Genomic DNA, 21,369 nt, shown 5'->3' with positions numbered 1-21,369 from the left:
GAAGGAGACGTGGAGAAGGAGAGAGGCTGTCTCCAGGCTCCGTACCTTTTTGGTTAACGTGCTGTGCTGCCAATAAACACGTTTGTTGAATCGTACTCCTTGTCTCCTCCAGTTTTTGTCACGGGTTTGTGAGCCGGCCGTGACAACATGTGTCATCAATATAAAGGCAATAATGTCACTGTTGCTCATCGGCAATCTTAGCGGGTCCGTTATGCATGTCATGCCTCCTGAGACCTCCCCTCTTTCTCCTCATCCCGCCGGGAGAGAAATGTCAGAGCAACTACGGAGGATTTCAGGGGCAGATTGTCTGAAATGTTCACAAGTGCACGTGTGAAAACAGCTCGAGTATGAATTGTTTTGCTACACATACTTACAGAATACAATACACAGAACATAACATAAGTCCCTCTGTAAGGTAGATAGAATTTATTCAGTATTTTACATCAGCTATACAGTTAATGTGGACAGATGAGGAGCACAACATTTCAGCATAACCTTAAAATATACTGTTACAACACCTAGAAACACCCAGAGGTGCTATGACATTATATATCTCAGAGCCACAGCATTTCAAAAAAGTGATGAAGACTTCTGCTTTCTTTCTTTTTTCTGTCAAGGAAACAAATTCTGCTTTGCCGTCAGAGAGTACAGTATGAGGTCACAAGGAGGGTCTTAGATCTCATCCACGAAGGGAGTTTTTACGAGGTTTCCACTGGATGCCATAGTCTTCTTGCCTGACACAAATTTCTTGGCAGCCTAGGAATGAAAATAAAAAAGTCAAGATAACTATTAATAATTTGAAATTACATTTTAACAACAAAAAATGAAGCAAATCGACCTGAAGTAAATTCATGGATACCAATATGACAGTAACACAGCCTTGACAAGAATCAAATGTCTTACGTCTGCGACATCAGTCAGGGAAACATTGTCGATTTGTTTGGAGATTTCCTCCTGGGAGCAGTACGATCCCTCAGACAGAGCCTGACTACCCATCGCCTCCAGCAGACCCTCCGAAGTCTCCAGAGACATCAGGAAGTGTCCCTTCAGCTGAGCCCTGCAGAGAAGTGCATCATGAGCCATAATCATGCAAACTAATGAGAAAAGATTGAACTTGATCTACTTTCTAAATAACTTTTAGTATGAGAGGGAAAATACAAATTGTCAGAACATTTTTGTTTCTTTGGATTATGTCATGGGAATTATTATAGAAAGAGAATGAACCAGCTATGGTAAAGGTCGGGCTCCATCACAGAGAAAGCAAATGATGGCACCAAGTGGCCACTGCAGTAACTGCTTCATTAAGAAGAAACCTGGATTCAGCTTTTGAGTTCTTGACGGCAAATAAATGTATACACAACACCAGCCTTACACACTTATACGTGTAAATTGGTAGGGGTAAGAAAAGATGCTTTTCGTAAACTTTCCAACTGAAATAAATAATTTTACTCTTTTTTTTAAAGATTTATTTTTGTGCTTTTTACGTGCTCCCATTGTAGATAGGACGGTGGATAGAGCAGGAAACAGCTAGCCTGGCTATGTTCAAGGTAACAAACAGTCTACATTAAGCATCCATTTGACTTAAAACATTAAATAATCAAACATCAACAGAAAACTGTCAAACCGCAGTTTAAATAGTGCTTCTATGTGAGACTTTTACTTGTTCTTTGCACAGGGCAAGGCTAGCCATTTCCCTCCGTTTGCTATCTTAATGCTAAGCTACGCTAATATGCTTCTGATAGACATGTATCTACCTATTCTAACTAATTATTTCCTAAAATGTCACACTACTGGTTTCACTGCTTATTCCGTTTTAGTTACATTTCACTACAAATTTCCTTTCAACTGTAGGAGCTGCTAAGACAAAACGACTTGTTTTTTTCTTTACAATTCATCAAACTTTGATGTTGTTTCATGTTAACCTAGTAAAGACTTATAATAAAATGTACTCCTCAATGCATAGTTCATAGTTCAGATTAAACAGATGCTACAAAGGCTAGTAGTCATCTCTTAGTCTTACTTGGCCCGGGTGAGGTCGGCAGCTGTGACTGCTCCATCAGCAACAGCTTTGACCTGAGCGAGAGCTGCTTTGATCACCTGCAGAGACACGAGAGGACGGAGACTGCATCAAAAATATGTAACCATCTTCAGTTTTACTTTCTGCTTCTCTCTTGTTGAACAGTGATAAATAAAAAAGACTCATCACAGTTGTTGGAAACTCACATCACCAGCTGCTGCAGTCTGGGAAATGGTGTAGATCCCAAATAGACCAGAGTCAGAGTAGCTTGCATTGAAAGCACTCACCTGTGAAGGAAAAAAAAAAGACAATGGAAACGTTTATCTTTGCAGTTTAAAGGCTTTATCAAGTATATCCTCTGAAAATAACTCTGTGAGTCATGACTGTCTACAATGGGTGTAACACCCGAGTCCCACTGTCTGTGATGTTTTCAGAGTCCTATCTTCAGTTTGTTTACATCGCCTGGACGGCCGGCTGACTCCTCCCCTCATGTATAAAAGTTGTTTAATTGAGGGACTAGAGAAAAGAAGAATAACATACTGTACTCACTGCTTAACTGTGTTTCTAGATCACGCTCATTTCAGGTAAATTTACATGCAGTGTGAAGATACGAGCAGAATAAAGATCGCTAGCATTAGCATGCTAACACAACAATGCAGTGCAAGTTGTTTTGGTTTCATGCTGGTGCTCAAGGGCGACATCTGCTGGATCAAAATATCACATATAAATCCTTTAAGCCCTGGCATATGAACCCTTTTTTAAACGTTAAAACTAAAACTTGAGAATCACTCACATCAAAGGGGTCAGCAGTTGCCTTGGAAACACCCTGAACCAGTTTGCTTGAGACGCAGGAGCCCCTCTTGACATGCGGACCAGCTCCCAGTAAATGCTGCAGGACACTGAAGGCCAGAGCTTCACTGCTGCCTGCTGCTGCTGACTGACTCACCACAGCTGAGTGCACCAGGCTGCTGGTGTTCAACAGACGGATCTCACCTACAGGGAGGCGGGAGGAGAGGAGACAGAGGGGAATACAAGGAAGTATTTAAGCACAAGAAAAATAGCAAGCTGTTTGCAGAAAACATTCAGAGTGTTTGCTACTCGAGCTCAGCTCACCTCCACGATACTGAGCCTTGGCCCCCGTGATGCCTGCCCCGCTGCGGATGTTGAGGAACTGTTCTCCAACTTGCGTCAGCACCGTGTGGTCGACACCTGAAGGAAAGACGACCATCAAAAACCTTTCCAGGATTACACTTAAGAGTTTCCATTTCTATTATGTATAAACACATCAAGTTAAAACAGAATCAGTTTGTTACTAAAAGGTAAAGAGGCCCTTACCGAGTCCAACAAGAGCCATTCTTGCGCTTGTGAAATTGTTCTGAACAAACTGGTGCAGCTGGAGGAAAAGAAGGCTTTAAAATGGGGCATGAGCAACAGAAATCTTAAAGAAAAAACACAGAAGAAACCCTTACATGTTCAGACTGGATGTTGCCGACCATGTGATCGGGACAGTACAGGGAGTTACAGAGAGCATTCTTGTAGGCAGCTGCATGAAGAGCTTCAACCATACCTGAAGAAGATGGAGAGAGGAAGGATCATGAACTGCAATATTATGATGTCAGAGCTCAAACCTGTGCTGTGTTCTTCACTTCAATCCTTTTATTATGTCTGTAGGGATGTTCCCCCCCTTAATACTACATTAAAGATGAAAGGTTCAGGTCTGCAAATTTAAAGTAAGTGTGACATTATTTAGAGAAACGACCTGCCTGTAGTCAGAAAAAAAAAGCAACAAAAAGTCCTAAATGCAATTTTTTTTACATATGTGTCTGTGTCTACTTGTATTGTCCTATTAGTATCTATGTTACGACAGTCACTAATGGACAACTACCTTAGGAAGCTCGGAGGGTAAATGGATGTTTATTATCTTATTGTCTTGTTTTCTGTTTAATTGGGGCTTTTTGTTTTACTCTATGCAGATGCTCTGATTTACTCCTGTGACATCATGTTGTATTGTCTGCAAAAATTTAATAAAAAGATTTTTGAAAAAAAAAAAAAGTCCTAAATGCATACTTCTAGGTTTCTCTATGTTATTTTGAAAACAGCAAAAAAGGAGCACACTCAAACTGTAATAAAATTTTAAGGTGTACAACCACAAAAAGACTAAAAAGAAAACAGAGAGTCAGCCCACTGAATGTCCTTTAAAGTACGTATTATCTGGGTAGAGCAGCAGAGTACAGATCAACGACGGAACGCGTTTCAGCACAAAGCTTTGTCAGTGTTCAACACTCAAACATGTCCAAAAAAAAAACAACAGGAGTGCTTCTGGTATCCCTCAAACCATCGGTGCTCATGGAAGGAAAAAACAAAAAAAGGGGGAGGAGGACTAAAGACCAAAAAACATTGGTATAAATAATCCAGGTCAAGGCACTCAGGATGGTTGAAAAATAGAAAAGGCCTTTAATTCAATTAAAAAAGAAAACACCAGCGTATCGGCTTGCGCCTTCTTCAGGGTGCAGCTGAAACATGTCCGTTGGTGTTGATCTGTACGCTGCTGCCGTCTAATATTCATCAGCATGTTTGATGTAATTCCAGTTTCATAATCGCACTTCGACTCAAATTTTTTCCATACAACTGATTTAAAGCAGACAGGTCTCCTAGCTCTGCTGTGACATCTTGCTGCATTCCTCTTCTTCTTTGTATGTTTTGTTATGTCAGCTTCTTCTTCATTTGTTGTTTATTAGCAGTTAGCAAATAGTTATGAGCATTAGCACCACCTGGATTGGGTTGTGGATACAGCCATGTGTCACTGTCTTTTTTCTCCACTCAGACATACTTATCGTACGGCTGCATTCAGTGAACTGTGACTGGGTCTACCTGTTTGGGCACCGTGTGCAGCCTGGGCCTTGTCCATCTTCACCCTGGGTGTGAGGTCTGACACCTCCCATGGCCTGAACTCTGGAGCCGTGGTCACGTTGATCAAATACTCCATAACCGTGTCACTGAAGAGAAACGATGGGGGGGTGTAAGCAATATTAAGTGGAGAAACTACTCCTGAAACAGAAAATCCTAACCACTTCTGCAGCCCGGTCGATAACACGTTTCTTTGGACCAAACAGTTTGGTGTTTATTTCTACAAAAAGACTCACATGTCATCTCTCAAGCAGTCGACTGTGTAGCTCATGTTCTCTCTGGATGAAGTCACACTGCAAAGAAACACAAATGTTCAGATAACCAAATAAAAAGGCTGTGACCAAGGAAGAACTTGTAATCAATCCTGACGTTTCTTTAAAGTTACTGACCTCAGGCTGCCCCCCACTGCCTCCACACCACGGCAGATCTTGAAAGCTGAAGCTCCTTTAGTTGTCTAGAAACGTACAAAAGCTATGTTAACACCGAGCTGAGACACCATGATTTATTCACTCAGCAACATATCTCAAAACAGTACATCACTGGTAATACTAAATAATTAACAGTTGTTGGACATTACTTTACTCAAGTACACAAAGTATGCAGCGTCATACCAGGCTGGAGGCCAGCCGGAGGAGGTGGGTGACACCCTGGTTGTCAGGGGTCTCATAACGACAGCCGGCCTTGACGAATACTCCGATCTTAGAGGCCGGGGAATAGTTCTCAAGGGAGGCGATAACCAGTCCACTGGGCAGTCTGGTCACCTGGGCAGAAGGACACAAAATGTCCTTAAGTGTCATGTTTTAAATCAAGTACTGGTCTGAAAAATATCAGCCATTAAGCCTGAGTTAAAACTTCCTCTATGATTATTCAACATGATGCCAATACATAAAGACAAGGTAAACAGCTGAGGCTTAAATAAGTTTCTGTAGGAATTCAAACACAAAACCATCCTGCCTAGACAAACCAACCCCAGCACAGTCATCCTCATCACTCCCTGTACACATACGTGAACGTCCTGGTACGAGTGGGCAGCCCCTGGAGAGAGCTTGAGGCCAGCCAGCGGCTGAGCAAGGGACTGGCCCGATCTGGCAGCCGCATAGAACCGTCTCTGTGGAAAAGAAAGACAAATCAACAACCACTGACCTGTACATCCTGCGGCTGAAACTTAACAGGTTCTGCCGCCCCCGCAATTTCCACCTTACGGGCCGCCTGGGCCGCGTAAAGCCTCTTCTGGAAAAACAGAGAATATGGGAAGACGGGACATTACAACTAATGTGTTGCTGGATGGTGCACTGAGGTGGGGGCAGTATTAGAAAAGTAAACATCAGGAGCATTGTGAAATTATGGGGTCAGTAAATGTTCTTTACATACTTTATTTTTCTCATCTTCGCATTCAAATAGTTGCATTCTGTCTGTTTAGTCTTTCTTGTACATAAAGGTGTAGCTGGACACCTTTTCCTGCTGCAATACTGCTAATTACTTTATTACTTATAACTATATATTTGCCTAATTTCAGTAGTTCATAAAGAAAAAAACAGTTCTGGTATTTATAAATGAACAAAAACTAAACAAAATCACCTCACCTAAAAAATGTCATGGCTAATGTAAGAAAAACGACAAATGATGTCAGTATCTAATCAGCATAAAACATGAAATTAGATTTGTCCTTTTCAAATACACATAGGCCTTTAAATACACATATCCCCCCCAAAACAAAAAATGTTCAATAATGTTTTTTAGGGTGGATTGATTTATGGTTTCCCACCACATGAGTTATTTCTTTTTAATTTTTACATTACAAGATATTCTTAGATATAGGTTGAAATTGTTAACAAAGTTCAATATTAAGGGTGCACCTCTAAATAGAAATGCACTGTAAGCACAATCCACACAACATCCAGTGGTATAGATAATACACTCTACAGCATGCTAACTGTTAGCTCTTTCTTTATGTTAAATACACCAAGTTAACGTATCTGTTGACCACAGTTCAGATCAGTAAATAAGGTTTTATAAGAGTAGTTTTACAGTAGTTGTTTACATTATGAAACGTTACCGGCTGCTTTAATGCCTATTATTTAAGAGCTAGTCGTGACGTCATGACAGGCTTCAGCTGACTGTTTCTTCATCACACCTGAAACGATCCTACATTTTAATTCAGACTAAGATAAAACAGAACGAACATGCAGCGTTTCTGACTTTTCCCCCAAAACACACACATGTAGGATGAGTTAGAGCAGTTCTTACCGAGAGTTGACTGATTCCTCGTATCCCCTTCATCTCCCCTCTCTCCTGCGGTCAGGACGATGGAGCAATATGGCTGGCGTTGAAAGTGCCCTACCCAGAATGCCATGCGACTTTGCTAAAGTACCGCTAAAGAGCGTGCGCCCTCTGTTGCCGTGGAGACGAATAGCCACATCCATAACTGTACAGGAGGAAAAAAACTAAATAATCTCACAGAAAATATTTCACCCCATTATATTTCCATTTTATTAAGAGTTTTATTTCCTTCCCTTTACCCCATAGTAACAGTTTTCTAAATAATTGTCCGGCTAATGTTGGGCTGTTGCCTCATAAAACCTCATTACGTGAATGAAAAACAAATATTGTTGTACACACATTTATTCCTGAAATGTATTCTGCAAAAAAGATGCAAGAATCCTCTAAATAATGTTCTGCTATCTCTCAACAACACACCCCAAAATGTGATTAATTAACAAAAAGTACAAAAAAGTGAGTACAAAAAAGACATAAAACTTAAAAACTTAGCCAACATATCAAATAAAACACTTTTAATATTAATTAAAGTAAAGTCAACAAGAATAGCAACAATTAATCACCTGTTCAGATGTAAAATAGTCAAATACGTTGAGATTGTAAATGAACTACATCTACAACATAACACAGTAGTGACGATAGTAAACATGTCCAATAGTTATATTTTAACGAAATAAGAATAACAATAAATGTCTTTTCTACTGTGATTTTCCCATAGACTAGATTTTCCTTTTTTTTTTTAAATCCGTCTTTAATGACAAATTTAAAACATACAAAAAATGTTTATATTCTTATAGATGAGGGATGAACATACAACAGCAATTTTCCTTTTTGCTGCTTCTGGAAAGTGGAGTCGTGGGGGAAAGCCCCGCCCACTAACCATCCAAAAAAAAAAGCATTTCCTGTCCTCGCTCCCTTTTTCGCATTGCGCATGTGCGGTACTTAACACGTGTGGTGAACGTTTGGACTGGTTGCATGTAACTGTGCTTAAGGAGTTTGTAGCATAACAAAAACATAGCTTACACAAAACCTAAATATTTTGTATTGTTTCCCTTCCATATCCAAGGAAAAGCAAATAGTCCTCCGTGAAGCATTTCGCCGAGAGGGCCGGAATACGAGAAAAACACTTCATAATGGTGAGTGCTGAGTTCTGAATTAAGAGAGATGCTAACAGACAAGCTAGCTGTTAGCTAGCTACAGAAAGTAGGTTTCAGAGTTAACTAACTTCACACAAGTTAGATCCTCGTGTCTTCTCACTTCATTGCATTTTCTCTTTGTTGAATTGGTGTCAATTTGTCTTGTTTTTTTCTGTGATCAGACTGAACCTCAAGTGAACCCAAAGGCCTACCCGCTGGCCGACGCCACGCTGACCAAGACCATCCTGGACCTGGTGCAGCAAGCCTCCAACTACAAACAGTTGAGGAAGGGGGCTAATGAAGGTGAGAAAAAAAACATAATCATGTTGTGATGAGATGTAGACTTGCTCGTTGGTTCACAGAAGGTAACCATTTGCAAACTTGAGGCTGAAATGCGTCATGAGTGTAGCATGAAAACGTGGTGTCTCAGCGTGGTTCAGCCAAATAAACATGGCTTTTCTTATGTGGCTTCAATGTGCATTTAAACACCCTGATCCATCTAAGTAAAGTTACTTTAGATTATATATTTAATTATTGAAAAGCTGTAACTATTTGTCATTAAGTTAATATTATATATAATTGTTTTTCACACTTAAATGCAAACTCTTTCTTGGTGCTTTTTGTAATATCTCAGGTGGTGCTGCCTGTTTTTACAGAGTCTGCACACCAGAAGCTGCTCCAAATAGTTTGAAGTTTAGCACCACTTTATTTAATGATCCTTTTGAAAAGAAAAAAAAACACAACCAAATGCAGAATGTGAGATCACAATGTGCCACAGTTTAACTTTGATTGGTAGAAGCATGTTGTGTCTTTGTGTTCTGATCCTCTTTGATACAGTTTGTTAGTAATCAGGTTACAAAACGGCTTCAATTCTACAGCCCTTTAAAACAGATGCTGGAAATACTAACCTCAATCTACTTTTTTTTCCCCCCCAGCCACTAAGACTCTGAACAGAGGAATCTCTGAGTTCATAGTGATGGCTGCTGATGCTGAACCACTGGAGATCATCCTCCACCTGCCTCTGCTCTGTGAGGACAAGAATGTTCCGTATGTGTTCGTTCGCTCTAAGCAGGCTCTGGGACGAGCCTGTGGGGTGTCGCGCCCCGTCATTGCTACCTCAGTCACCATAAAGGAGGGGTCTCAGCTCAAACCACAGATTCAGTCTGTCCAGACGGCCATCGAGAGACTGCTTGTGTAACTTTTTGTTGCACTGTGATATATTCTCATAAAAAAGGAGACTACTTCCAAATGGAAAAATATTCTTTACTCTTATGTTATGTACGACAAGACAGTGAACCTTTTTGTTTTTTACTTTGTCGGACGTTTGGTCCACTTCAGTGTATCAGTTTGCCATGGCATGTTCTGATTCATAATAAAATCATTTTTATTTAATCTGTGGCTTTTGTTCTTTGAATTCATAACATTGTTTTGATTTATATTATCAGCATTATAAATACATCTTGGAAAATATCTCATACTGTCAAACACAAGTTGAACTGTATAAAGCCTCAAAACTAGACCTGATATTTGAAGTGTTTACAAAATGAAACTTACATATTTTCTTAATTTATAATAGTGAAGTTGCAGGTATATAGGTTTAACTATAGAAATGTATTGTCTGTATTCTTAAATCTATTCATTTGAACTATTGTAAGACCTCAGAGGTTATAGAACAGCAAACCAAAAAAACCTTTATTTGTGCCAGAAGATTTAAGATTTAGTTGCATAAAGGTACTCATGTTCTTTTTCTCATCTATATATGTGAACCTGAAGAACACATAATAGTATTTTGCTTTATAGCAAATGTATTTTATTTTCCATGAAGTTATTGCTTCCTACACTAACGCCAATCTGTTCCAGTATTGTGCCAAATAAATACCAGCCCATTTCTATATTCTCGTCAGAAAAAAAGATGTACCACCTTGATACTGAGCCCCTGCAATCCCAAAAAGTCAATAAATACTGTGTAGATATATATATATATATATATATTACTTAAATTACTCATGTGGCGCTTAAAACATAGTAACTTGTGGGAACAAGATAATTACATTGTGCGTGCAACATAATATATAGTTTTTTCTTTTTGGGACTTCAGGGGCTCGGTAGATGCTTTCTTTATTTTCTACATTTAGGCCTATGTTCTTTTTCTCTAAGAAACATTTAATTTAAAGCCTGCCCTCCGCCTGCCTGTGAACGCTCCCTTACCAACGTGTTTAAGGAGCCTTTCTGCTGCTCTTGAACGCAGCATTAACCACCAGTCGGCTAACATGAACTTTAGACAAACATTTAAACGCGTACCACCCCTCTTGAGGAGCCACACGGTGCTCGTCTGAATCAAACAGAAGTCATGGCTGCTCCACCTGTAGTCATTTGGGAGGATGAGGTGACGGAGCTGCTGCTTTACAGAGACCTGATCCCACGGCTGGAGGAGGCTTTGGGGAAGTTCTCCAGACGGGACAGCGCGGAGGTGATCCAGCCTGTGCGCACCATTATTCCCCTGCAGAAACACAACGGGTAAGACCTACATCTCAATCTAAAGTTTGACAAATTCACGAGTTATTCCAGTTGATACAACAGAAAAAAATGCTTTTGCTTGCTGCCACGCTGTCACTTTTGCAGCTTCCTGGGTTTGATGCCTACATACATGGAGAACGATGGTGTCCTGAGCACAAAGTTCGTGTGTTTCTATAAGAGGGGGGACGATTCAGATTTACCTTCCACACAAGCAACAGTGGTGCTGCTGGATCCTGAGTATGGGAATGTAAAGGCTGTGAGTAAAACTAATCACTCACATTAAAATACTGAAAAATGGCAGATTTATATCACAGCATGTCTTCCAACCTGCAGGTCATGAATGGAGAGGTCATCACGAGAATGAGGACAGCTGCAGCTTCAGCCATCTCTGCTAAAGTTTTTTTTTTTTTTTAAACATCTACTCAAACTATTCATTAACAAATCTTACACTGTTGTTCTAACTTTGTCTCACTTCTGTTTGTTTTTTTTTTTTGTCTTACAGTTGTTGATGCGTCCTGAAGCGGAGGTTCTGGCCATATTGGGGACCGGCAATCAAGCTCTGAGTCATTACAATGTCTTCACAGAAATATTTTCCTTTAAAGAGGTAAAATGACAAAAAATATCAGATGCCTGCCACTCATGACAATTTAATGATGTCCACAAGTCAGATAAATAATAATAACATGATGCCCATTTTTAATGAAAAGGACTGATAAGGTGTTAAAAGAAAAAGAGATATAGGAAAATCTTACTTTATGAACTTAAGATCAAGCTATAGACTATAGCTTCATATTTTGGCTTTCTTTCCCAGAGTTCAAAGAGACAATTGAACAACATATTCATGCATGCACTTTAAATAAAACACTTTACTGGAGCCAAAGGAGCTTACCTTTCTCTGACCCTTATTCACACATGTTCAGCTCAATAGATTACACTTTTGAACTTCTTTGATTAAATTCTACAACAAACATTCATTCATTCATTCAAACTTTATTTCAATCTCAAAAATCATCGAGGGCATGCCCTAATTTTCAATGATGTCCAGAACAAAACAGAACACGTGCACAAACAAAATAAATACAAATAATGGCAACAACACAATTAAATACATTTACATTCAAAGGCAGAGTAAACTGACCCAAAACCTAAAAGTGTGTGAAGTTTGAAAGTCTGTTGCAAAGTGTTTCATGTGAATGCAGCAGTGAAGCTAAAAGCAGTGTGGACCTTGAGCTTCAGCCAATTACTGGAATGTGTTGAGTGTTGACTATGAGATGTGATATATGGTGGTATTTTGCCAATAAAGGTTTTATAAATAAAATATAATAACTGCCTGTTAAGTCTTACAGTTAGATGTGCCCAGGCCACAAAATGCACTGCTGTGTGGATTAACTCTAATGAATGTGTAGTATTGTTGGCAAAGCATGACAGGACTTAATGAGTCAGACCTGTTTTGGCAGGCTGCAGAGGGTTTCTAGTGTATCTGGCAAATTAAAAGTCGTGCTGACACTTCAGGAAGTTAAACAGTAACAGTAATAAGAGTTCAACAGTTGGCCTGATTCTGCTTGTTAAAATAGATAAGACATTACCACTAAACCTGTTCAGTGATAAACTATAAATCTAGCTTCTCTTAAATCTACTCTACCTAACTTTACTTCATGTCTGTTTTATTTACTAAGATTTAAAACATGACCCTTGTACAAACTTACTTTATGTTGAACTCATTGGTAAAGTTATACGACAAGACATCAGTAGACTTTGATTTCTCACCTTTCAAAATGGCTTCTCCACTCTGTCTCGAGGTGCCAAGCTAAGCTAACCAGCTACTGTCTGTAGCAGACATGAGAGGCAGTATTGATCATTTCCTTCAAAACTTCTGATCAAATAAGTGTCCTTCCCAAAAAGATAACCTACTCAACCAACAGGAAAACTGTTTAAAGCGATACAAATCACTTTGTAGCCTTGCTGTGTTCAAACAACGTCCTTTAATCCCGATTCAATTAGATCACTGCAGACTAGGGACGTACAGATTAATCGTAAAATCATGATAAATCAATTCAACGGTGTCAAGATTCACATCGGTGCTCGGAAAAATGAATCACAATAATATGGTGAGCATCAGCGGCTGTAGAGCGACCTTTTGAAATTGAGGACGCACCACCGTCTTTTAAGATGTGGGAGCATTTTGTCTTCCCAAAGACAGAAAATGAAAGAAGTGAGAAGATGACAGACAAGACAGAAAGTCAGTGAACTACACAAATAGCACAACCAACATGAGGCAGCATTTAAAGGCTTTATATGTGATTTTTTGATCCAGCAGATGTCGCCCTTGAGCACCAGCATGAAACCAAAACAACTTGCGGTGTATTGTTGTGTTAGCATGCTAATGCTAGCGATCTTTATTATGCTCGTATCTTCACACTGCATGTAAATTTACCTGAAATGAGTGTGATCTAGAAACACAGTTAAGCAGTGAGTACAGTATGTTATTCTTCTTTTCTCTAGTCCCTCAATTAAACAACTTTTATACACGAGGGGAGGAGTCAGCCGGCCGTCCTGACGATGTAAACAAACTGAAGATAGGACTCTGAAAACTCTGAAAACATCACAGACAGTGGGACTCGGGTGTTACACCCATTGTAGACAGTCATGACTCACAGAGTTATTTTCAGAGGATATACTTGATTTATATTATATTTAAGTGTGAAAAATCACATATAAAGACTTTAATCGACATCACGACAAGCTCCAATCACCTCCCCTTGTTGAGAGAAAAAAAACACAGACAAGCAGGTCTGCAGCCCCTAAAGGAATCTTTTTCACTCATCATTTGTCTCAATAGTCTCATTTTGTAAAATAAATCGTCAGAGAATCGTATCGTGATTTAATCATTACATCCCTACTGCAGACATTAGAATAGAGTTTGTTTTGATACACATTTCATGTTTTGTCCTTGCACGTGCTGCCATACTTCCCCTGGATGTTTTCCACAGGTGCGTGTGTGGAGCCGCACGAGGGAAGGGGCAGAGAGGTTTTGCAAATGTGTCAGTGGTCCAGTGAGGGCATGTGTCTCGGTGGAGGAGGCGGTGAGGGGAGCAGACGCCATAGTTACAGTCACAAGATGTACAGAGCCGGTGCTGTTTGGTCAGTGGGTCAAACCAGGAGCACATGTCGCAGGTGAAAAGAAAGAATTACCACACTTATTAAAGAAACATTTATTTTTAAAATTCTAGTAACACTACTAATAATGTGTTGTTTTTTTTTTTCTATTTTTCTCCCTGTTGCTGAGCAGCGGTGGGAGCCTGCAGGCCAGACTGGCGGGAGCTGGACGACGTGCTGATGAAGGAGGCAGTGGTGTACGTCGACAGCAGGGAGGGAGCGATGGCTGAGTCTGGTGACATCATCCTCTCTGGGGTCAGTTGGTCAGGGTGATAATTTTTTTGTGTTATGGATCCTTTTTGCAGAATTTGTGAATAAAAAATGTCGATCGTTGATGTAATCTTCAGGCTGAAGTGTTGGCGGAGATCGGAGAGGTTATAAATGGGACAAAACCTGCGTACAGAGAGAAGATCACCGTGTTCAAATCCCTCGGTAAGACCTACCTGAAGTAGAATTTGTCCTTCTCATTTAGAAAGTTTTTTTGTTCAGGGTGTTCACTGTAACTTGTTTTGTTTCTCACAACAACAGGAATGGGAGTTGAGGATGCAGTGTCTGCTAAGCTGGTGTTTGACCAATGGAATGCAAAAGCCAGCAAACAATGAATTGTGTTGGTATTTCAGCTTGGACCATCGAGAGCACAAAACACTGCACACTTTGATCAAGCACACAAAAGATTAGGGGGGAAAAAAATCAAGATTAAGGCAAAATATGAAAAGACGGGATCAAGCCCAAATTCATGATTCAGTTTATTTCTCCTGGAGAAAGAATGCTTCTGCTTTAAGATCTGATGATTCAGCTGACAATATTACCATCAACAACTCTTCACTTTTAGTTGTTTAATACTGTGGTCAATCAAAGAAAAAAGAAAAATCATGAGCACATATTTTTAAGCAATTTTTCAAGCGGCCTAAAAATGGCACCAGTCTTCAGTTTTGCTAGTGGCAGAGTGGTGCATTTAGATATATGCTAATGTGCTGATGTTTATTAGATCAATTAGTTATTCTCACTTTCTGTTTTTGTGTAAACATTAACAATAAGGAAACGTTTGTCAGTTCCCATGCTACTTAACTGATGCTTACCACGGTGGTAATTTTACGATTTATCTGGACACATGAATGCTAGCTGACCCCATGTCAGTCCATAGGGTCAGCCCTATGTTCCCACATTTCTAGAACATTTTCAAAATTAGTTTCTTATCACATTTAAGCACTTTCAATTACCTATGTGCATTTATGTCTATGGGTGCACCAGATTTAGCTAAAGGCTTCATTCCACCTGTAGTCCATTGCTACTGGATAATAGGTTGGGTGTAATTGGCTACACAATTGGGAGAAAGGAGGAAATGTGGGAACATAAGGCCTAATTTTGAAAAAAATCTTAGAAATGTGGGAACATAGATGATCATCTGTCACAGTATGGGGAAATCACTTAATGGTTACACTGGTTATCTCTAGTTGGTGTGTTGGCCTGAAAGCTTTGCACTGACACTTAAATTAGCATGCTGAAGTCTAATTTGTTTGTTTACTAGCTGAGCTTATTATGGTGTGTTAGCATGCTCAGAATTACAATCAAGCACAAAACACAAAGTACTAGCATGTTTGGTGTCTGAGTCAAATATGGACCTGCTTACAGCTGAGGAAGTGATAACCAGACATCACCTTTCAAGCGTCCTAGTGTGGCTCATGTCTTCTTACGCGAGATGTTATTGTTTTCTCTTCATTCATTAGGATAAACTTATCAGCTCTTTTCAGACATGTCGTTGGGAAATGGACACATCACCGTTTGGACAGTAGAGATAAAATACAACAAAGCATTTGATATGAGTTTATTTGCTTTTCTTATCAAAATCGGCATTTTACAAAATGAAAGCTCGAAATTAAGTGTGCATTTTGTACTTTTCAATAGAAAAGTTGATCAGATGAGTCCAGAATTACATCGGCTTTGATCATTGCTCATTAAAAAAACTAACATATGTGTTGAAAAAGTTAGTGTTCATGGTTTTATTGTACAAGACATGAAATCAGATGCAACCTTCGAGTGCTGAGACACTGGCTCGACTTCATAAAAACAGATGTGGTGTCACACACAAGTGATGATTTAGCAATGATATAACCGTGACAGTGACCAATAATGAATGAGTCCAACACTAGCTGTACTCCATCTTCTTATACCTGACAGTCAGTCAAAAAATAATGACTGTGTTCACTTTAACACAGAAAGAAATAAACGATGGATCAAACTAGGAAGCTGTTAGAAACTAAAGATAACCTGTTGAAAATCTAAGTGCTTGTTAGGTGATTTCTACTTCTCTCAGTAGCTGCTACAATCACTAAGAGTCATCAATGGGTTAAATTATCTCTAAATGATTTGTGTCTTGGATCATGAAAAAAACAACTTTATGAAAGAAATTAAAAAAGCGTAGTGTTCATGGAGTGACTTCAAAGTGATGACAGTTGACTGAGTTTTGGCAACACCTCAGACAAGTCAGATGACGCATGTAAACAAAACAGTTAAGTCGACCACAGCTGAGACAAAAGACTGACCATGACACAACGGAGACATAAGAGCTTCTAAAAAAAAACAACTAAAAAAACACTGTTTTCTAAACTTGAAGTTTCATCAAGGCAGCAGGAATCTCTTTAGTGTGTAGGGGAGAGAGAGTGTAGTGCAGGAAATCCTTCTCTTCTGTTATTCAGTCTACACTAATGTGGTAAAAATCATCTTCAAGTAGTGTTTCTTCACAATGTCAGAGGACAATGATGAGTGTTATTTTTTAAAACCTCCCTCTTGTTCCTTATGCAAACCCTGATCCCATCAACCCCACCCCGCCCCCAACCCTCACAATCCCCAAGGCCTTCGTAAAGTCACTTCATTCCTGTCCATCTGAAAGCACTTAATAAATGTAAGCAGGTCAGACAGAAGACCATCAGTGCTGCTTAAATCTCTGAAGTTCTTTCAGACAGAAGTCGGATCTACCAAAGCTTCTACAAAAGCAAGGACACGGGGGTGAACAGATAATTGGGGGAACCCAGCCATCTTCCCTTTAAAAAGGAGGCGAGTTCTGACTTCACTGCAGCCATGTTTTTCTACTCCCTGTGGTTCTTTCATTACAATAATGTGCACTTCCTCTTCCTCTTCTTGACGGGCGGGGGGCACAGGACCGCCCGGATGGCTTCATCAAACACTGTCTTCAGGCCACGCTGTGTCAAAGCTGAGCACTCCAGATACTTCACTGAATCTGGCGGGAAGAGAATACAAAGAAAGAGTCCGCAAATGAGCTCCTTTTTGGTTTGCATGACATAAAAACAGTCCAACAACAGAATTACAAGCTTGAGTATGACTATGCAATCCAAACTCTAAAGACTAAATATTGATGTTACAAAAGGCTGCTCAAGGTTTCAAATCAAATAGAGCCTTTAATTAATTTATAAGGGCGCACTCGCTCGTTTGTTTGACTAGTCTGAGTGCTCCTATCTGTACACTTCCTCGGTCCTGGCCTGCCTGGAAGGGGTGTGCTTCGGCACGGTACACTTCATGAATGAACACAAGCACAGGTACACAACGAGGACAGCCTTCATTATCGAGAAATCCCGGAGTGTTCTGTCTGTAGCTGACTAAAAAGACTCAAAATAAGACACAAAGTCAGTGAAGTAGAGGTCATGTTCTGTGTGTTGTTCTCTGAAGTGTGGATGCAGACTCGACCGCACGTCCCTTTCATTTTTTGGTTTTGAGTCCGCCTGTCCTGTAAACTAATGCACAAGAGGTAACCGTGCTCAGGCAGTGTGAGAGCAGGCCAGCGGGGGAATGGGGAGGGGGTAACGGTACGGGATAACCTTGCATTGTGTGAGTGCGCCCTAAATGTTTGCTGGAGGTAGATTTTAGAAACAGAAAACCATTAAAATGAGGAAACTAAATACTTCCAACAATCCAATAAGATTATCTTGAACTATCAATCCATGTTTTATTTGTCAACTGACTTATTTCCTTCGCCATGGCCAATCCCTGGGGGTAGATAATAGGGGAGAGTTTCTTCTCCTTTAGTTTTTCGATGGTATCCTTATCGTCTCTCAGGTCCAGCTTGGTGCCCACCAGAATGATGGGAGTGTTGGGGCAGTGGTGTCGCACCTCTGGGGACCACTGGGGAAGGAGAGAGAGAGAGAGAGAGTGAGAGAGAGAGGGGGAGAGAGACAGAGACAGAGTGAGAGAGAGAGACAGAGAGAGAGAGAGAGAAAGAGGGGGGAGAGAGAGAGAGGGGATAGAGAGAAAGAAAGAGAGAGAGAGGGGAGAGAGAGAGAGGGGATAGAGAGAGAGGGGGAGAGAGAGAGACAGAGAGAGAGAAAGAGAGAGAGAGAGAAGGGGCGGTGTCAGAGGCATCAGGATGCAGATGGTGTTGAATGTGGATGGGTTGCTAAAATAGTAGATTGCTCTCTAGATTTGACCTTTGAGGAACTCAAGGACAAGAAAACACAAAAGTCTACCAAAAATGAACAATCATCAGCCCTTCAGTTACATCGGTTTGACCGTTAAATATCTAGCATTTTTATCTTGACCTACGACCCTAATATTGTAACTAGAACTAAAAATAATGTTTGTGATTTATCAGGGGACAAAGAGCTCCATTACCTAAAAATAAATTAAGTCCCAGTTTTGGCCCTCTGTGAAAATCTAATAAATTGTTTGCCTATCTAATCCACCCTGACCGTAACACTTTCAGTTCAGTTTACTGATGTTAACAAACATCAGAAGTTAAGCAGGTTGTTCTCACCTTGGCACGGACGTTTTCAAAGGAGGCTGGACTGACAAGTGAAAAGCAAATCAGGAACACATCCTGAGAGGAGGGGGGAAAATGACAAATCACAAGTGAGCAAACAAAAGAGAATAACCACATCAAACTTTAAATTCATGAAAAACGTTACAATGCTGAAGATAAACACACCACACAGACCCCAAATGTTCAGAAATGTGTACACAAACAAAACCTAGACTAATCTGGAATATGTAGGTTTAATACAAACTCTGATTTTCTGTTCCCTGTAAGTCTCTGGCACAGAGGCCAGTTTGTTGGGAGGACAAAGAGTGCAAACAAAAGCTCCCTTTCACTTCCTCTAGCCGTCCTCCAGACAGTGTATAGGTACTATGGATACTGGGCTCTACTCTGCAGAGTGTAAAGACTCCGTCTACAGGCCAGTGAATAACTCCAAATCAATGCTGACAATGTGAACACAGTGTACTTGCTAACATTGTCTGGCTGATACTGGTCTTAGTGGTCTGAGACCCACAGTTGTCCCCAGTCTTTATGAATGGTCAGATGTGTACATACTGTTTGTGGGTAGGACAGAGGCCTGAGCCTGTCGTAGTCCTCCTGTCCGGCTGTATCCCACAGGCCCAGGTTCACTGGTTTCCCATCAACCATCACATTGGCAGAGTAGTTATCAAAGCTGTGTGGAGCAAGGTGAAGATGAGCTTTCAAATGAATCATACTATGATAGAAAACAGTTTCATGTATGATGTAGTAACCAGATAAAGTACAGCAGACATGTTGTCACATTTCTCAATTTTGAGATTGCAGTCTCAATACTGACTAACTTTGTGTGATAGCGGTGTGTGTGTGTGTGTGTGTGTGTGTGTGTGTGTGTGTCTTACACTGTGGGGATGTACTCTCCAGGGAAGGCATTGGTTGTGTAGCTGATGAGGAGGCATGTTTTCCCCACAGCCCTGGGATGAGAAAAGGAGAGGAAGAAAGACAGAGAAAATTAAATGATAAGAAAAGCTTGATTCACAGTTTGACACTTTAAAGTGAAACTGTAGTTATTTGAACCTTGTCTTGCTCGACAGGTTCATGGGTCCGACAAGCTGTTTAACCAGCGTTGCCTGACTTGACCTTTATAAATTGAAATAAGCTTTAAGCCTTTTTCACTGAAATTTTTCCTTTTTTTGTCAACACTGGATTTCTGCATTTACCAGGTCCTTCTTTAAATTAAAAGCTCAACAAAAGATAATTACAGTATGTTATTCTTTTGTGATTTGATCTGTATTGCATAGTTTATAGTTGGTGTTAAATACTTTTCCTATTAATGTAACTTTGCCAAGTTCTTATCTTCGGTTCAAGAGACGAGCGGTGACCTGACTGACCTCTCTTTATGAAGTAACACAGTTAGTGCTAGGTGTGACCACAATCTATAATAAAAACAATGACACTGTGTCAATGGTTGACATGAAAAATAGTTTATGGTCTTAACTGGATATAATCTGTTACAGCTCCCACAGTACTAATGTGTCAATATATACTACTTCCCAGATGTCAAAGTTAAACCTCATACTGTTCAAGCACATCTTAAAACGTAATGCCATACCAGAAATAAAACATGTTTGTTATTTATTTTTAAATGTATTGTTCAGTTTAGTTTTCTTTAGTCAATCGCTTACTCTATTATCTAATTTGTACATTAAAGACTTGAAAGAAGAACTATTTTACAATAAAAATGTTGAAACTGTTCAAACATTTTGGTCATTTTAAGGCTGGACAGGAATGACTTTTTTAGTAGCTATGATTGTCTTTATTAGTTATTCTGTATAAAAATATTAAAGATCTGCCTGATTTGCTTGAGTATATTCACACTGGCCGGACTATAAGTTGCTTTCTTTGGTTTTAAGTTGCCGAGTGGGACTTTGTTGTGATTTTGATATTCCCTACAATAGAAGATTAAACATAAAGTTGTTTTGTGTAAATTTAGTATTTGACACTCAAAGTAAACAGGACAGACAAACAAATTCCAACGTGAACAGCACATAAACTTCTTCAGCTAGCTGCCTATCTGTCGACATGTCTAATAAATGACATAATGTGAGTCATTGAGTCCCACCTAACCGGAGCATGTGGATAAATCTGTCTGACCCAGCTGAAGAGCACAACAACAGCTGTTATCTGAGGCTGGTTAGCGGCTAGCCAACTGTTGGTAACTGGGTCAACCAAAACAAACTATGTTAGCTTTTTTTACACCACAGGAGTAAAACTGGAGAATATTAGGAGGTTAAATAGTTGTTTCACTCACCCGTCCCCCACCACCACACACTTAATGGCCTGCATCGGACTAACAACTCAGCCGACTGACTGCAGCTCAAACTCAGGGAGCTAAGCTAGCCGGCTAACGTGGCTAAAATAAAACCGGCCCTTTGTCGTGTGCAAAAGTAAAATGTTAAACTTAGTTCGGGGAGATCGAAGGTGTTCAATAAGTCCAAATCTGCTCTTTTCGGAAAAAAAATTCCCGATGTTTCACCCACACAGAAACTCTAAGTGAAACTCCAAAGTTGTGATCCAGGCAGGCAACACCCAGGAAATAAACTCTGGAGTCAAGATAG

General features: G+C 40.0%; 4 protein-coding genes across 5 annotated transcripts; 2 read left to right on the top strand and 2 right to left on the bottom strand.

Moving 5' to 3' along the window:
- Positions 1-411: 411 nt before the first annotated feature.
- LOC132955290 (cytochrome b-c1 complex subunit 2, mitochondrial) lies at positions 412-7,315 on the bottom strand. 2 transcript variants are annotated; one of them, XM_061028085.1, is made up of 14 exons: positions 7,172-7,315; positions 6,068-6,154; positions 5,536-5,685; positions 5,314-5,378; positions 5,161-5,217; positions 4,889-5,013; positions 3,487-3,584; positions 3,353-3,410; positions 3,131-3,226; positions 2,811-3,010; positions 2,224-2,304; positions 2,021-2,097; positions 904-1,057; positions 412-756 (listed from the first exon to the last, which is right to left on the bottom strand). In XM_061028085.1, the coding sequence occupies exons 1-14, from the start codon at positions 7,202-7,204 to the stop codon at positions 673-675; spliced, it is 1,365 nt and encodes a 454-aa protein (XP_060884068.1). In that variant the 5' UTR covers positions 7,205-7,315; the 3' UTR covers positions 412-672. The 2 variants fall into 2 exon arrangements, with proteins under 2 accessions (XP_060884068.1, XP_060884067.1); XM_061028084.1 differs by lacking the exon at positions 6,068-6,154 and adding an exon at positions 5,931-6,032 and having other exon boundaries at positions 7,172-7,262.
- Positions 7,316-8,127: 812 nt separating this feature from the next.
- Positions 8,128-9,729, top strand: snu13b (SNU13 homolog, small nuclear ribonucleoprotein b (U4/U6.U5)). The gene is made up of 3 exons (XM_061028600.1): positions 8,128-8,337; positions 8,520-8,640; positions 9,273-9,729. Exons 1-3 carry the CDS (start codon positions 8,335-8,337, stop codon positions 9,533-9,535), a joined length of 387 nt encoding a protein of 128 aa, XP_060884583.1. The 5' UTR covers positions 8,128-8,334; the 3' UTR covers positions 9,536-9,729.
- An 882-nt stretch (positions 9,730-10,611) lies between these two features.
- crym (crystallin, mu) lies at positions 10,612-14,743 on the top strand. The gene is made up of 8 exons (XM_061028442.1): positions 10,612-10,854; positions 10,960-11,110; positions 11,188-11,250; positions 11,357-11,458; positions 13,845-14,028; positions 14,144-14,265; positions 14,358-14,442; positions 14,539-14,743. Exons 1-8 carry the CDS (start codon positions 10,688-10,690, stop codon positions 14,610-14,612), a joined length of 948 nt encoding a protein of 315 aa, XP_060884425.1. The 5' UTR covers positions 10,612-10,687; the 3' UTR covers positions 14,613-14,743.
- Positions 14,744-15,821: 1,078 nt separating this feature from the next.
- On the bottom strand, positions 15,822-21,369 carry LOC132955827 (ras-related C3 botulinum toxin substrate 1). Its single transcript, XM_061028875.1, has 6 exons — positions 21,063-21,369; positions 19,654-19,725; positions 19,331-19,448; positions 18,776-18,838; positions 17,988-18,147; positions 15,822-17,248 (listed from the first exon to the last, which is right to left on the bottom strand). Exons 1-6 carry the CDS (start codon positions 21,095-21,097, stop codon positions 17,118-17,120), a joined length of 579 nt encoding a protein of 192 aa, XP_060884858.1. The 5' UTR covers positions 21,098-21,369; the 3' UTR covers positions 15,822-17,117.

This window comes from Labrus mixtus, chromosome 21, assembly GCF_963584025.1.
Source record: "Labrus mixtus chromosome 21, fLabMix1.1, whole genome shotgun sequence".
NCBI classification, from domain to species: domain Eukaryota; kingdom Metazoa; phylum Chordata; class Actinopteri; order Labriformes; family Labridae; genus Labrus; species Labrus mixtus.
The sequence above is the reverse complement of the archived record's forward strand: the minus strand, read 5'-3'. Positions and strand labels throughout refer to the sequence as shown.

Coding starts and splice junctions, on each gene's coding strand:
- LOC132955290 (XM_061028084.1), bottom strand. CDS start 7,204: ATGAAGGGGATACGAGGAATCAGTCAACTCTCG. Junction 5,218..5,313: donor GCAGTGGGGGGCAGCCTGAG/GTCAGTAACTTT, acceptor GTTTCTTTGCAG/TGTGACTTCATCCAGAGAGA. Junction 3,011..3,130: donor CAAGGCTCAGTATCGTGGAG/GTGAGCTGAGCT, acceptor GCCTCCCTGTAG/GTGAGATCCGTCTGTTGAAC.
- snu13b (XM_061028600.1), top strand. Junction 8,641..9,272: donor GAGGAAGGGGGCTAATGAAG/GTGAGAAAAAAA, acceptor TTTCCCCCCCAG/CCACTAAGACTCTGAACAGA.
- crym (XM_061028442.1), top strand. CDS start 10,688: ATGGCTGCTCCACCTGTAGTCATTTGGGAGGATGAGGTGACGGAGCTG. Junction 14,029..14,143: donor ACCAGGAGCACATGTCGCAG/GTGAAAAGAAAG, acceptor GTTGCTGAGCAG/CGGTGGGAGCCTGCAGGCCA. Junction 14,443..14,538: donor CACCGTGTTCAAATCCCTCG/GTAAGACCTACC, acceptor TCACAACAACAG/GAATGGGAGTTGAGGATGCA.
- LOC132955827 (XM_061028875.1), bottom strand. CDS start 21,097: ATGCAGGCCATTAAGTGTGTGGTGGTGGGGGACGG. Junction 18,148..18,775: donor TTGAAAACGTCCGTGCCAAG/GTGAGAACAACC, acceptor CTCCTTCCCCAG/TGGTCCCCAGAGGTGCGACA. Junction 17,249..17,987: donor GGCCATGGCGAAGGAAATAA/GTCAGTTGACAA, acceptor TCTTCCCGCCAG/ATTCAGTGAAGTATCTGGAG.